Source organism: Crocodylus porosus, unplaced genomic scaffold, assembly GCF_001723895.1.
Source record: "Crocodylus porosus isolate Cpor-Errol unplaced genomic scaffold, CroPor_comp1, whole genome shotgun sequence".
In the NCBI taxonomy this organism is placed as follows: Eukaryota; Metazoa; Chordata; order Crocodylia; family Crocodylidae; genus Crocodylus; species Crocodylus porosus.
Window position 1 is genome coordinate 10,223,781 of NW_017728926.1, and position 13,723 is coordinate 10,237,503.

The window sequence follows — 13,723 nt, forward strand, 5'->3', positions numbered from 1 at the left end:
TCGAGCCCCCGCAGCCCCCGCACCAGGTCATCACCCGTGGCCAGCACCAGGTCCAACAAGGCGTCTCCCCGGTGGGGCTGGGCACCTCCTGGGTTAGACGGAGGTCCTGCATTCAGGCTAGGGACCTACGTGAGCGGTCAGACCTGGTCGACTGCTCCTCCCAGCAGATGTCTGGAAAGTTCAGGTCCCCCACGACGACCGCGTCCTTGGACCTAACTACATCCATGAGCTGACTGAAGCATTCCTGGTCTAGCTCTTCCCCGTGGTTGGGGGGTCTGTAGTAGGCCCCACATTAAGTCCCTTTCCCCTCAACCCCCTTGTATACGGACCCAGAGCACTTCCGTGTGCCCCTCCTCTGACTCTGCTACCTGACGAGGATGTGTAGTCTCCGTAATGCAGAGTGCCAGCCCCCCGCCTTTCCTCCGTCCTGTCCCTCCTGCACCGCCTGTGTTAAGAGGGGACAGGCTGGGGCTGCAGCCCAGAGAAACGTGGGTCAATCCAATCCGTGGCCATGTTTGAGTTGCCCACACACACATGCGTGCACACCGGCAAGGAGCTCTGGGACACAGGGATGCTGGGCTGGCCGCGCCTCGGGAAGCTGCTCAGGTCCCAGGAGACCCCCCCAGACTGACGGCTCTCAGGTATCTGCCCTGGAGACAGCATTCAGCTGCAGGGCAGTGGACCGGGCTGGCCCCGAGAGGCTCCCCCAACAAAAAAAAAAACCTAGCCGACATTTCACAGGGCCACTACAGGCTGCTGATTTGAAGACCAGTCCGCTCCCCTGAGCCATGGTCCATCTTGGGCCTCCACACCTGGGCGTGATTAGCAAGGACCCACCAAAGCAATAGCGGGGTCAGGTCTGTGTCTCTCAGGAAAGAGTTAACGCAGCTGGCATCATAATTAGCACCAGCTAATGTAATCCATGGGCAACCAGGCACTTCCCTTCTGCAGTGGCTGGAGAAAGAAAAGCAGGAGGGGAGCTGGTTGAAGCCTGGAAACACCCAGCGATCCTTGGGTTCAGACACCAGAGGAGATGAGTTTGTCGGTGGATGGAGAGTGGTGCTGTTAGGTGTCCCTGTTGCAGCAGGGGCACGTCAACCTAGCGCAGCCCACCTGGTCCCTGGGAGAAGATAAAGGCCCCCTGAAAACAGGAGCAACTCAAACACGGACGTGGATTTAACTGACTCGGGTTTCTCTGGGCTGTAGCCCCAGCCGGCCCCCTCTTAACTTGGTGCTCCGGAGCCTGTCCGGCATCTCAGTCCACTGAGGGCTGTTGCCAAACAGCCCCTGCTGCTGAGCTAGTCCCTGGGCCAGCGGCTCCAGCCAGGCAGGGGTGGCTGCAGCCTATCTGCTCCACCTGGGCCCGCAGAATGATTTACCCAGGCACCGCCCTGCTTTCCCAATGCCTCTGCCAGACCTTTGCCCTAGGCTGACATCACCGGTGCAGGGCCCCGAGAGGAGCCCAGCTCCACACCTGCCTCCAAGCTTCTTCCTACCCACTTTAAAATGCTCTCGCTGGGCTCCTGGCTCCCCAGCCTGCCCAGCCTGGCCTGGGGCACTGCCCTGGTGGACTCCATCCTGCAAGGTGAGGGCGCCCAGCCTGCCCTGCCCCCACCTGGCCCCTCTCCGGCCCTTCTCAGGACCCCTGGTCTCTCCTCCCTTGCAGGGCTGGTCGGTGCCTGTGCAGTCTCCATCCTGTGCAGCCTGGTAAAGATCTACCTCTACATCCAGTGCCTGAAGTAAGTGCCTGGGGGCAGGGGAATCTCTTCTCCTCCTCTTCACAAACCTCACTCCCCGTAGCCAAGAGGAAAGTAGCTTTGGCTTCCTCGGGGCTTTCCCAAGACAGGCGACTGCTGGGCGAGGAGCCTGCTGTGGTCTCTGAAGCCTGCCGCTAAAATGCCGGGGTGCGTGCAGGGGTGTTTGGGCTGTGCAGAGATGCCCGGCTGCCTGGGTTGTGGGGTTTAACCCCCAAGAAGCTGGAGGGGCCTCCATGCAGCGCTGCCTCTGGGGCCAGCAGAGGAAGGGTCTGTCCTATCCGGCTTCCAGCCTGGCCCTTCCCTGCTACAACTTGCCGGCCCCCGGCAGCAGGGGCTGGTCCTCGGGTGGGAAAGGAGGCAGGGATGAGTTCACGTAGCAGCTGGTGCAGCCCAAGCCTGTTCGGTGCTTCCTGCCTTGGGGCAGGCCCCCCAGCTCCCGGGGCTGCCCTCCTCCGCCACGCCAGGATGGTCCCTGCACCCCGAGTCACCCCCGTGGGGCTGCGAGCGCTGAGCTCTTGGGAGCCGTGGCGAGCCAGCGTCCCCGAGCGCGTGCTGCGTGCCCGGCAGCCTGCCCCAGGGTCGTCTCTGGGAGGGGGCTCATCTTGCCTTTCTCCTCGCGCTGGCCATGAGGAACGGCTCCCACGTCCCCGGCGCTGGTCACGCGTGCCCTGCTCGCATCAAGAACCAAAAGGCCACAGCGGCTGACCGCACAGCGATGCCAGCTGGCGATGGCCTGTGGGGTGCCTTGTGAGGCGCCCGGCCAGGCGGGCTGTCACGTAGGGGGTATTAACCGAGGTGCTGGGGAAGTGGGTCCAGCCTAGGCTGGAGGGATCTGGGCTGGGAGGTGGGGTTGGCTTGAGTCTCTTACAAATCTGGCTGCACAAGTCCAGGGCAGCTTCCTGCATGTGGCTCAGGGTCAGGCCCAAAGACTTGGAGCACCTCTGCTGTGCGGACATCCTCCTGGCTCTTGTTCCTTGGTGTGCATCTCTGCTTCCAGTGACCCTGACAAGCAGAGGGAGAAGGAGACTATCCGCTCCCAGTGGCCCCTGCTGGATCACTTGCACCTTGTCCTGCTGACGGGCATCTTCACCGTGGTGGGGCATCGCGTGGCCGCTCTGGTGGTGCTGGAGTTCTCCCTCCGGGCCGTGTCGATGCTCCTGTCCCTGCACAAGGTGAGTGGCTGCTCCTCGTGTTGTCACTAGTGCACCCTAGAATAACGCTCTCTAGGTCTCGTCTAGCACTGGGTCTCCAAGCCTTTCCCAGAGGGGGTCGAGGGCAGTATCTCTGCCTCTGTTCCCCGTCTGTAGGGCACGGAGACCCTGCCAGTGTCCCCGACTTGCTGGGTGACCAGCAGGACTAGAACTCGGGTCTCCCGACTGCTTTACACCATGGGCTGAGAGGGTTTGTGCTGTGGACTGTTTCGTGTCTGGGATGCAACTCCTGGTGGCCCTGGGCAAACTTTTAGTATCAGCAGAGAGAATGATGATGATGCTAATAAAAATTACCATTTTCAGGCCCCCTTTCCGTCCAGGCCTCAGGCGGCCGCCTGGTTCGCCCATGCCCATGCCTGGCCCTGCTGGGATGGGAAGCCCTGCCGTCGCTTCTTCTCCCCAGGGCCTTTTGCTTTGTCCAGCTGAAGGTGAGGGTGCAGAGAGGCCAGAACAGCAGCCCACAGCTGGATTACATCATGTGCGGGTGTTATGCAAGAGCAAACTGGCTGGAAGTCAGTTGTTGTGTCAATGGCAAGCACGTGTGTGTTTGGGGGTGGGTAGCATGCATGCTTGGACCTGAAAGAGGAGGCTCTGGCTCTGCATAGCATGGGCAGGAAAGGTCTGCTTCATTTCATCATGACCTGCCCCAAGTTCGTGGTTGCTCTGTGCCCTGGGGAACTGGACCAGGCACCTCGTTCCAGTCGCCGTGTCGTAGGTCGGCACCAATGCGTCCCGGGGGCTTGTGGCTCGCCACGCTGCATCTCCGATGCTTTGCTTCCGCAGGGGGCACCCAGCAGCCAGCTCTTCCTGCTGTGCCAGTACTCCCTGGGCTGCGGCATCTCCTGCAGCCTCTCTTACCTGCTGGCAGGGGCCCCGCACCGCACCTGGAACCTGGTCCTCAGCGTGGGGCTGGCCGGCCTGATCGCCAGCTACGTCCGCAAGGCAGCGCGGCACGTCTGCGTCATGTACGAGCTGCACAGCAAGGAGCGCTACTGCGGGGTCTGCATCTCCCTGCTCGCCTCCTGGCACGGCATCCCCCTCCTGCTCTGCAATGCCCTCAAGGTCACCTTCGTGGTGGCCGACCTGGCTGCCGTGGCGCTGATCAACACGGACTTCCTCACCACCTCGGAGGCCATTCGCTTCTGGACACCGCTCACCATCTGCTATACCCTGCTGGTCATCTACATGCAAGGTGAGGGCCGGTGGGAGGTCTTCTCCCCCCTCTGTGCGGTCCTTAGACGCCAAATCAGCAGGGTATTTTAGCTGGGTCTTGGGTGCGTCCCAGCAAGATGGGTTGGGCCTCAAAAGACTAGGGTTCCCCTGCCCCACCTGCAGGGCCTCGAAAATGGACATCCCAGGTGGGCACAGGTAGGTAGCCCCATGGTGATGCGGTCAGGTGGGCTCCTGTTCTTCGTGCTGTCTGGGTGGGAAGTGTGCCCGGGACCGGACCGGCCAGGGGTGCTGCACCGGGCTGGGTCTCAATCGCCTCCCGTGGTGGCTCTCGTCCCTGTGTGATCTCCGGGAGCCGCCACCACCCCTCCCGCGAGAGGAGCTAGTGGTATTCGGGGTGCCCAACTTCTTGCACGAGCAGGAGCAGGATAGACTCCAGCCCATGCTCCCGTAGCCCGTTTTGCGGGCTAGGCGAGCCACGTAGCCCGGCTGCAGCTGCTTCCCGAGAGGCGCCTGTCCGCGGTCTCCGCTGAGAGCCGTAACGAGCCCGCCCGTGACGGCGGGATGCTCCTGTTTCGGGCAGAGGAGCAGAGGCAGAACCCCAGCGAGCAGGCGGCCTACCAGACCGTGTTCGTGCGGATGGGGGGCCTCCTCATCCTCCTCATGACCGTGGGCCGGTGGATGGACATCCTCAACGTTTTCGTCTCGCTGGTGGGGGAGATGTGGTGCCTGGTGCACGCCGGGATCATGCTGGACATCTGTCGGCAGCAGGTGAGGCTACACGAGGGCTGTGCCTGCACGCACCCCCACCCCCTGGCCCTGCGTGGAAGAGCAAAACGCTCTTCCCCCTTCCTGGGACCTGCCCGGACGGGAGCAGTTTGTTACAGGGGAGCCCTGCACGGAAAAGCCGCGGGGCCACGTGGCCAAGGGCAAGACGGTTGTGAAGCCCAGCGGGTGGAGGTGCCGAAGCTGCTCCATGTCCGACTGTGCGGTGTCGGTGTCTGTCCGCAGGACTTGTCTCGGAGGCTCTCGGGCCCCCGCCCCAGAGAGCGCCAGGCCCGGTCTGAGGCCCGTTCCCGAGAAGCAACGGCATCCTGAGGCCGGGGGGCTAGCGTTGAGCGGCCCCAGGGACCGGGACTGAAGCGAGAGCCGAGATCGGCGCTTTTTGGCTCCCGAAACTCCCAGCGGAGGCGTCCGGCCCGCCGGGCAGGACTCGCTGCGGTCGCTGCCTCCGGGACGGACGGCTGCAACCGGGCTGTGCTGTGCTCAGCCCCGAGAGGTTTCTCTTCCCTTTGCCCTAATCGCTGCCCCAGGCCCCGCACGTGGCCGGCCCCAAACTCCCTCCAGTGCCCCGCTGTCGACCACGGGGGCAGAGCTCTCCGGAGCACACTTTTACCTCCCTCTGCCCCGCAGCGGGGCTATTTTGGGCAGGACGGCCTGGATGGACTAGGGGAGTCTCTTTCAAGCCGGAGCAGGGAGCGACCCTGGGATTTGGGTGGAAGGCCATGGAGACCCACTGCCCCCAGGCACCAGTGTCCGTATTTCCTAGCCACGGTTGCTATCCGCTCCCTGCGGATGTCCCCGAGTGAAAACGGGAGTGGGCTTTACTCCCTTCCTCTCCCCCCCACGCGTGGTCACCTTCAAGCCAGGAACGGCTTCCCTTGCGGTGAGAGCGCCACCCTGCCCTCTTCTCGTGCGGGTCCGGCGGGCAGACAGTGTTCACGCTCCAGCACCTCGCATCCTTGTTGTTAAAACATAATTTATTAGAAGAGCAAAACCTTCCTCCCAGCGGTAGCCAGGACGTCCCCGCAGCAGCCCGGCCGATGCTTCCCCGCGTGCCACAGGGCCCTGGAGGGGGACGTGTTGGTCAGGGGCTCTTCGGGGGAGAGGAGACACCTGTGCCAGGAGCTCCGGTGCTGTATGGGAACTGCCCTGCTCCTCCAAGGCCCCGAGGGATCCTGCTCCGAGGCACCTTCTGCCTGCAGGTCCTTTGCCCTTCCCCGGTCCACGCACCTCCCAGCACGGACCTGTCTTGCAGACCGTTGCAACCAGAGCCGACGAGAACAAAGCCTGCCCACAGAGGAGCAGTGTGGGATTTTGTATGGTCCGCGTGTTATAAATCTGTGCAAGAATAAAGTGTTTGCCATGTCAGTGGGTGTGACCCCCCCCCCCCTTTCCCTGTCCCTGCGGCTGGGCCCTCCGAGCAGGGTGCCCGTCTACAGGCCCTGCCGCGGCCAAACTTGGAAAGACACTTTGAGCCCGGGGGAGCTCTGAGCCTCGGTGCTCTTCTCCCTTGTCCTGCCCTACCCTCTCCTGGCCGCTCCGTGCGTCTCGGCAGCTCTGCTCCCCCAGCAAAGCGAGGCTCGGGCTGTGGGGGCGAATGATGGCCAGTGCGATCTAGGCTCAAATCTTCTTTGCGTCCTGGCTGAGCCTGTTGCAGGTAAGGCCTGGGGAGGAAGCAGACCAAGCGCGAGCTGTTGGAGCGGTCGGTGCCCCAGCGGTGCATTGTCTCTGCCAGGTGTGCGGGGGGAGGAAAAAGATTCAGTTCTGCCGTGAGTTATTCTCCACAGGGGAGAAGCAGCCGGGTCTCCAGCAAAGCGGCTACCTGACTCCCTGGTGCCCAGCCCTGTGCTCCAATAGCTTGGGAGGTTTGGATGTCATCTCCTGCAGCAAGCAGGGAAACTGAGGCACAAGAAGGTATGCCAAGTTGCCCTTGGCAGGTTAGGCATCGAGCCCTGGTCTCCTGCCTCCTTGGACTTTTGCTTTAACTACGAGGCCATCCTCTTTGACCAGAAGGAGAAGACGGCAAGGCTCAGCTCACGGGCTGGAGCCAGGAGATGGCTCCCTCCGGCTCTCGTCCCGCCAGAAGCCAGGGCGGGAGTTAACCTTCCTCTCGCAGCCTCGCTCTTCCACACAAAGGAGCCGCGTGGCACCGGCTCTGGCACTGCCCTGGGCCCTTCCCGCGTGTCCTGACAGCTCCTTCACCTCCTCTCGCAGACTGGGAAAGCGCTTGATCCCAGTTGCAGGCCTGAGCCAGGGAAGAGCCGAGGGCCCTGCTCCCGCGACTCCAAGACCTCCGAGACAAACTGCCTCATGCCCTTGAAGGTGCTCCCTGTCCTGCGAATGTCTGTGGCCCTTCCTTCCCCACCTCCAACACTGGCCTTTGGCCCATAGGAGCCAGGTGCATCTTTAGTAAGTGGTGCTTGAACTGCACGCACGTTGCAGTCTCAGCCCCTGCTTTTAGTCTGGGCTGGGTGCATGTGGCGTGAGCAAGTGGGAGGCCTGGGCTGCGTGCGGAGGTGGAAGGAAGCAACACGGATGCTTGGTCCCCTGCGATCAGACAGGCCAGACCCCCTTGGGATCCTGGCAGACGAGGCTGGACCAACCCGCCAGTCGCCTGCTGCCACTGCTGCTCCTCTCGCAGGTGCTCAGAAAGGCCTGACCCAACCTGGGGACAAACTGTCCTGCCTCTACCCCGTGCTCTGACGTGTCCTTGTTCTGGAGGCAGCCCAGGCTTGTGCCCCGGTTCCTGCACACGTATGGGGGCGACTGGGCCAGCTCCGCTCCGCCGCTGCGGTGACAACAGCTTCATGTTGCCTCCGGCGATCTTGGGACAGCTTGGCCCATGCAGGACAACTGTTTGGCTTGCCTATGTACAGACCGTGACCAAGCCACCCAGAGGAGATGTGGGCTCAGCCAGCATGGGAAGTCCCAGAGATCGCGGCCCACCGGGAATCCTGTCCAGGTACCCTGGTGCCCCCCTCCCAGGAGACGAGCAGGGATCCCTGCCCTTACTGCAGGGTCTGATCCTCCACCTGGGACTCCACGGCGGGCCAGGTACTTGGAGAAGAGCCCTGAGGATGGTGTTCCTTTGCCTGCTCGCACGCTGCCTGGACGTGTGCCTACACGTGGAGCGGTGGCTGGCAGGAGGCACGCCTGAAAGGGAAACATAGTCCCGATGTTGGAAACGGCTCTGCTTTCCTGTTCCTGGCAGCATTTGGCTTTGCATCTCATGCCAGCTCATGGAGCAGTGCTACCCCCCTTTGCATAGATGTGGCATCGCCCATTGCCTTGTAATCTCCGTTTTACAGATGGGGAAGTTGAGGTGCACAGGGGTGCAGTGATTTGGCCTCAGTCACCTGGGAAGGCAGTGGCAGAGCTGGGCACTAAACTCCAGTCATCTCTGCGCCAGCTGCCTCCTGCACATCTGGTAACGTGCATGTGCTGCCTTGGTGCCTTGTCTCTAAGTGCGCCAGCCTGAACAGTAGTAGAGGTCCCATTGAGGCACAGGGGAAGGTCAGATGCAACCCTACGTTGAAATCCCAAGAGCCTTGGCTGGGAGGTACCAGCCCATTCTTGCTTTTTAGGAGCCAGATGGTTGGGTCTTCACTGGCGATATGTCATCCCTTGAAGCACCACACAAGTCGTATAAAAATGCAAGAGGTGCATCAAAAAGAGCCGCTGCGGCAAGAGCAGTATTGGGTCTTGAGTAGGGAGGTGGGATGCAGACGAGCTGCCGTGCTCCTGGCACATCATGGAGAGAGGAGAGGTGGCATCATTCATCCGCGTGGCTGAGAGAGCTGGGTGAGAGACGGGGCTTCTTGTTTTGTGGGAAAAACTAGTTGTCTAACAAGAATTCAAATGCCAGCAGAGACTGGAGCAAAATACTTCGGTGTGGAAAATCCTCCCGCAGCCCCTCAGGAGAGAGAAGGCCAAGTCCGCCTCTTCAGCGGTAGAGGCTGAGCGTGCGTCCATAGTGCCCCCACTCCTAAAGGGGGGAGCTGGTGCATCATGGGAGCTGTAGTTTGGCTGCCTGCCTGCCTCGTGGAGAGGAACGAAGACCTGAGCGACCGAAAGTCCACCCCTAAGAGGCAGCGGTGGTGGGCCTAGGTAATAAAGGGCTAACATGGTTTCTTGTCTATTTTTGTTAATTGACACCTCAATGTGTGCATCTACGCAAGACGCTAACTGCACAGCAGTCTAATAACACTGCGGGGTAGCAGGCCGAGCAAAACCCATGTTAATACGCTGCTGCGCAGTAATATTAGGCTACCGCACGTTGGCGTCGCTCAAAAACCATGCACCGGTGCTACTGCATCGTAACACAAGTAACTGCACGTGGACTCAGTGCTTGGATCGCCGAGTACAAAACTTAATGTGCAGTAACTACGGTGCATTAATGAATGTGTAGATGTGCTCGGGAGAGAGAGAAAAAGTGTTACTTCCTTCCTTCCTTCCTTCCACGATGAAGTCTTGGCATGATATTATCACAGGCAAAACTGTCTGACTGCTGCTTACTGTGGCTTAGGCAACCTTTGTATTGAAATGGCCCTAGATAAGATTTAAACAGAGCTGCATTTGGAAGCGACTCGCCTTTCTAATGCTGGAGCTAGGCTCCAAGCCAGAGGTCTTGGGCCCAACCCCCCCAGCTGGAAGGAGGGCCCAGTGGTTATGGCCCTAACTTGTGACCTGAGCAGCACGAGTTGAGGTCCCTGCTGTCCCACAGGCTTCCTAGCTCCGCACACTCCCCGCGGTAGGCACCTGTTGGCTGTGGAGGGGGCTCGGGCAGATGTTCGGGGTGGACGGCAGCTGGGCGGTAGTTCGGAGAAGGTCGGTGTTGGTTGGGTGACAGATGTAGGTGCCTACAGAAGCAGGAGGGCACCAGAGTCCCTTTGACAGGCTGGGCCTCGGGTGCTCTGGGCCTCAGCTCCTACCTGTCCAAGGTGGAGAACAGCCTCCCCACCCAACTTCACTTTCCCAGTCAGAAAACCAGGGATAACTCCTGACCCGTAGGGCCTTGCTGAGGACTTATTCCCTATAACCTTTACAGAGAATTTTAAAGATTACAAAGTGTGAAGAGCCCCATCATAGGGAGAGTACTATTGTGCCCATTTTTTCCAGATGAGCGACTGAGGCACAGAGGCTAAGTGACAGGCTCAGGGTAGTACAGGGAGTCTGTGGCAGAGCTGAGATATCTCCCATTGTGGTGGCTGGTGCCCTAACCCTCTTTCTTTCCTCACAGTCAGCCTCATCCTCCCACATCCTGGGACAGCAGCAACATTTTGTTTCTTAAATTGTGATTTTAAATAAATAAATAAATTAAAACCCCCTTTTGAAAGACCGAAGTGGCACTACTGACTGGTGAAGGCACAGGGTCGGGTACCAGGACTCCTGAGTTCTCTTTATGGAGCTCCTGCTGACCTCGAGTGACCCTCTTATCTTGTTGCCTGCCTCAGTTTCCCCATCCGCGCAGGGCTGAGTAATGCTACTTGCCTGGCTTCGAGCCCTGCGGACAGAGGTGCCGAGGTCACGTGAGCAACCGGAGGCAGCTCACAACCATCCCTGGGTTTTGCGACCCCAGCGCTTCTTGTGACCCTTCCTATGACCTGCGCTTCCCAAGTGGAAACGAGGGAGCGGATGCGAGCGGTGCAGCCCTTTTCCTCCAGCACGTCAAACTCTTTGGCACGGGCACAAGTAAACTCCATTCAAGCAGGGCAGGAAGCATTTGCTGTTGAAGCCGCTTACCAGAAAAGCCACCAGGTTTATTTGCAGAAGGTGCTGAAAGGGAAATGCTTGAAACCGCCAGAGCAGCCTTCTAATCCCTGGTAGGACGGTGCCGTGGGCCCATGTTGATGCCTGGGACAGCTCGGGCTCCAGCGGCGTGTTTTAAACCGCTTCCAACCCTTGGGGAACTGGGTATTTATTTTTAAAAATAACTCCAGGCTGAGCTGCTCGGGGAATAACCCCGTGGCAGCTGCTGGAGTTCAGACCAGAAGCTAAATGTACCTAGGGTCGTAACAGTGGGTTTTGCCCAGTGCGTTGCAAGAATACAGTTGTTAAAAGCACCTTGGGGAAGCCGGAGACTCCTTCACAACACAGCGTGGCCCCCACCAAGCTCCTGGCCTGGAAGAAGACCTAGAGAACTTGCTTGGAGGGCAAGGCAGGAGAAACGAGGCCTAGGCCAGCACTAGGAGGGAGGAAGGAAACGTGAGCCGGGCATGCAGCATCCTCAAAAGCCTCCATGCTTAGCGCTCCGGGGAGCTCAGCTGGGTGAGGGTCAGGCCGGGGACGCGGGCGCCTGCACACGGCACCAGACGGCGCGTGCTGCTGTAGCTGCTGATTGCTCGGGGGACTTGGCAGCAGCCGGGGAGAGCAGCGCTAGCCTCCTCGTGCTATTCTGCCAAGGCGGGCAGGGGGGAGAGCTGGTGTGCCCTCCTGCTGCTGGGGGACCTGGGAGCTCCAGTGCTCGCTGGGGGCTTTACTCTCCACGTGGAGGTCTGACTGCTCCTGAGTCACCCCGTTCCCCCTCCTTCAGCACGGGGCTTTCCACGCTGCCTCCCCGCAGTGCTGCGCGGGATCCGCACTGACCCTTCCTGGGGTCTGCGGGAAAGGGCTGCTCCTGCCCCGGCAGAGCCCCGGGGGTGACTACCCCAGTGTTAGCCACTGACACAGCGCAGGTCTCCTCCAAACCCCTGCGGGCAAAACTGAGCGGCAACCACAAGTCCCTTGCACAGTCAGGCTGGAGAGTGGACCCCCGATTTGCATTATCCAGTGCTGCTCCCATGAGGTTGCTCTTGTCTGTGGCAAAGCCCATGGACGTGGGTCTTGGAGGGGTTACGCTCATAATGCTGCTGCTTTCCTCATCAACGGGTCCTGGGGCATTTGCGTGATGCAACAGCCCCAATCCTCTGTGTCTTTATTTTGGGGCCTGGGACTACGCTACCTACACAGAAGAGCCTTTCCTTCCCTTTCCAGGAGCTGGCCCCCAGAGCCCTTCACTTCACACGGCTTCGGAGCAATGTTGCTGCCAGTCACGGCTCGTGTCCCAGTGGTCTCTGGGTCCTGGACACGGTTTCTAGCCCAGTAACACCAGCGACGACCTCCGAGGCCTAGATGGACCGTTGTTCTGCCCTCCAAGATGCCAATACTTGATGCCTTGCAACAACAGGTCCGAGTACAACTAGCCGCCCTTCGCCTCGCGCACCACCCAGGCGGGGCTGGTCCTGCTTGGAGCGGGGCCCGGACTCGATGTGGCCTCCCCAGGTCCCTTCCACCCTCGCTGTCTGAGACTCCAGGATTGTTTCTGCTAGTCCAAGCACCAAGGTGGGTTTGTGGGAGGTGTCTGACCAGCGGGGATCTTGGTTTTCTCCAATTTAAAAAAATCCCCAATTTTTAGATGAAAAAAAGCAACGCTAAATCCACATTTTTCCTTAATTAAAATGAAACACCACTCATACATACATACATACATACACAGAGAGAGAGATGTTTCGTTTTAATCACACCAAAATGTGGATTTGGGGTTACTTTTTTTAATCTGAAAATTGGGGTGTTTTTTTTTTAAATTGGAGAAAACCATGATTCCTGCTGCCATGGGGATGTCAGTGGATGTAACTGGGAATTGGGCACTGTAGGAAATCGGATAACAGGGATCTCTTCCCGTCAGGAAAGTAAGTGCCGAAACAGGGTTTTGAGACCAAAATAAAAATCCCCTTTCTGGGGACAAAGGAAGTCCGGTCCCATCCCGTCTCTGAGGCCCTCCTGGTTCAAACAGCAATGACAATGTAATTGCTCGTTACCTACAGGACGGTTCAATGGGATTGCATGACAGCGATCCCTCGAGACGCCGGCTTGGACCAGGGCTCCGTTGTGCGCACCCGGAGCGGGAGCCGGCCCGTCACGCAGCGCGCCCCCTCGACGTAGACAGGGCAACGGGACAAAGGGAGGCGACGCGATGTCACGCAGCCGAGCAAGGATCATCCGGGTCCTGGTCCATCGGGTGTATTGCCACCCACCCATCTGGGCCGAGGATCGCACCAATAGTCTGCCTTCTTGCACCTTCCAGCTGAGGGATTCAAAGCCTTTCACCAGCATTAATTAATTAAGCCCTTCGCGGGAAAGGCAGGGTTACTATCCCTTTCTTACAGATGGGAGAAGCCGGGCCCGCAGAGATTAAGTGTCTGTCTTCTCAGAATTAGCCCAAGCCAGACACCTCCTCCCTGGTGCCTTTCCAAGGGTGGCTGATTGCGGATTTAGACCCAGGCTTAGAAAGGTGGCTGGACACTTAGTTGAATTAGATGACTTAATTAATCCTGTTAGGCAGAGGGGGCGGACCAGACGTCTCTGCCCGGTCTCTCTGCAGGCAGGGGAGAGGACAGCTGTGGTCGGATCTGCTCTGGCCCAAGGTCGTGCAGCAAGCGAGGCAGCGTCCGAGCCAGGATCAGGACCGGGGACTCCTGGCTCTCTGGGTTTAGCCCCAGGGCCAACATTTTGGGGGCACAAGCAGAGGTGCTCCCGTTCAGCGGTGGCTGGATGATAGCAGCTCACCGGTGGGGCTGGAGGTGACCGCAGAGCCACGGCCCGCTGTGGGCCCCTGCGCAGGGGACAGGGTGGCAGGACCGCGCTTGGGGGCGCCGCCAGCCCCCAGCCCCCAGCCAGGTGCCCGCCTTCCCTGCCCTGGCAGAGACGACCATGCCCGCGAGGCTTCCAAACCGCCGGCCGCTGGGGCGAGCGCCACCCGGGCTGGGCGGCGGAGAGGGGCGCTCCTGCCTCAGTTTCCCCAGCTGTAAGTGGGGTGCAGCGGGG

At 60.0% G+C, this 13,723-nt stretch overlaps 2 protein-coding genes across 2 annotated transcripts in view; both read left to right on the forward strand.

Moving 5' to 3' along the window:
- The first annotated feature begins 1,337 nt into the window (after positions 1 to 1,337).
- Positions 1,338 to 5,554, forward strand: TMEM82 (transmembrane protein 82). The gene is made up of 6 exons (XM_019541429.1): positions 1,338 to 1,585; positions 1,667 to 1,739; positions 2,755 to 2,929; positions 3,752 to 4,160; positions 4,722 to 4,909; positions 5,150 to 5,554. The coding sequence occupies exons 1-6, from the start codon at positions 1,507 to 1,509 to the stop codon at positions 5,234 to 5,236; spliced, it is 1,011 nt and encodes a 336-aa protein (XP_019396974.1). The 5' UTR covers positions 1,338 to 1,506; the 3' UTR covers positions 5,237 to 5,554.
- Positions 2,175 to 13,723, forward strand: part of FBLIM1 (filamin binding LIM protein 1) — a 32,251-nt gene continuing 20,702 nt past the window's right edge. The window contains exon 1 of the mRNA XM_019541428.1: positions 2,175 to 2,281. The gene's annotated coding sequence lies outside the window, so the exon portion shown is untranslated. The remainder of the gene's footprint in view (positions 2,282 to 13,723) is intronic.

Coding starts and splice junctions, on each gene's coding strand:
- TMEM82 (XM_019541429.1), top strand. CDS start 1,507: ATGCTCTCGCTGGGCTCCTGGCTCCCCAGCCTGCCCAGCCTGGCCTGG. Junction 1,586..1,666: donor GGTGGACTCCATCCTGCAAG/GTGAGGGCGCCC, acceptor CCTCCCTTGCAG/GGCTGGTCGGTGCCTGTGCA. Junction 2,930..3,751: donor TGCTCCTGTCCCTGCACAAG/GTGAGTGGCTGC, acceptor TTGCTTCCGCAG/GGGGCACCCAGCAGCCAGCT.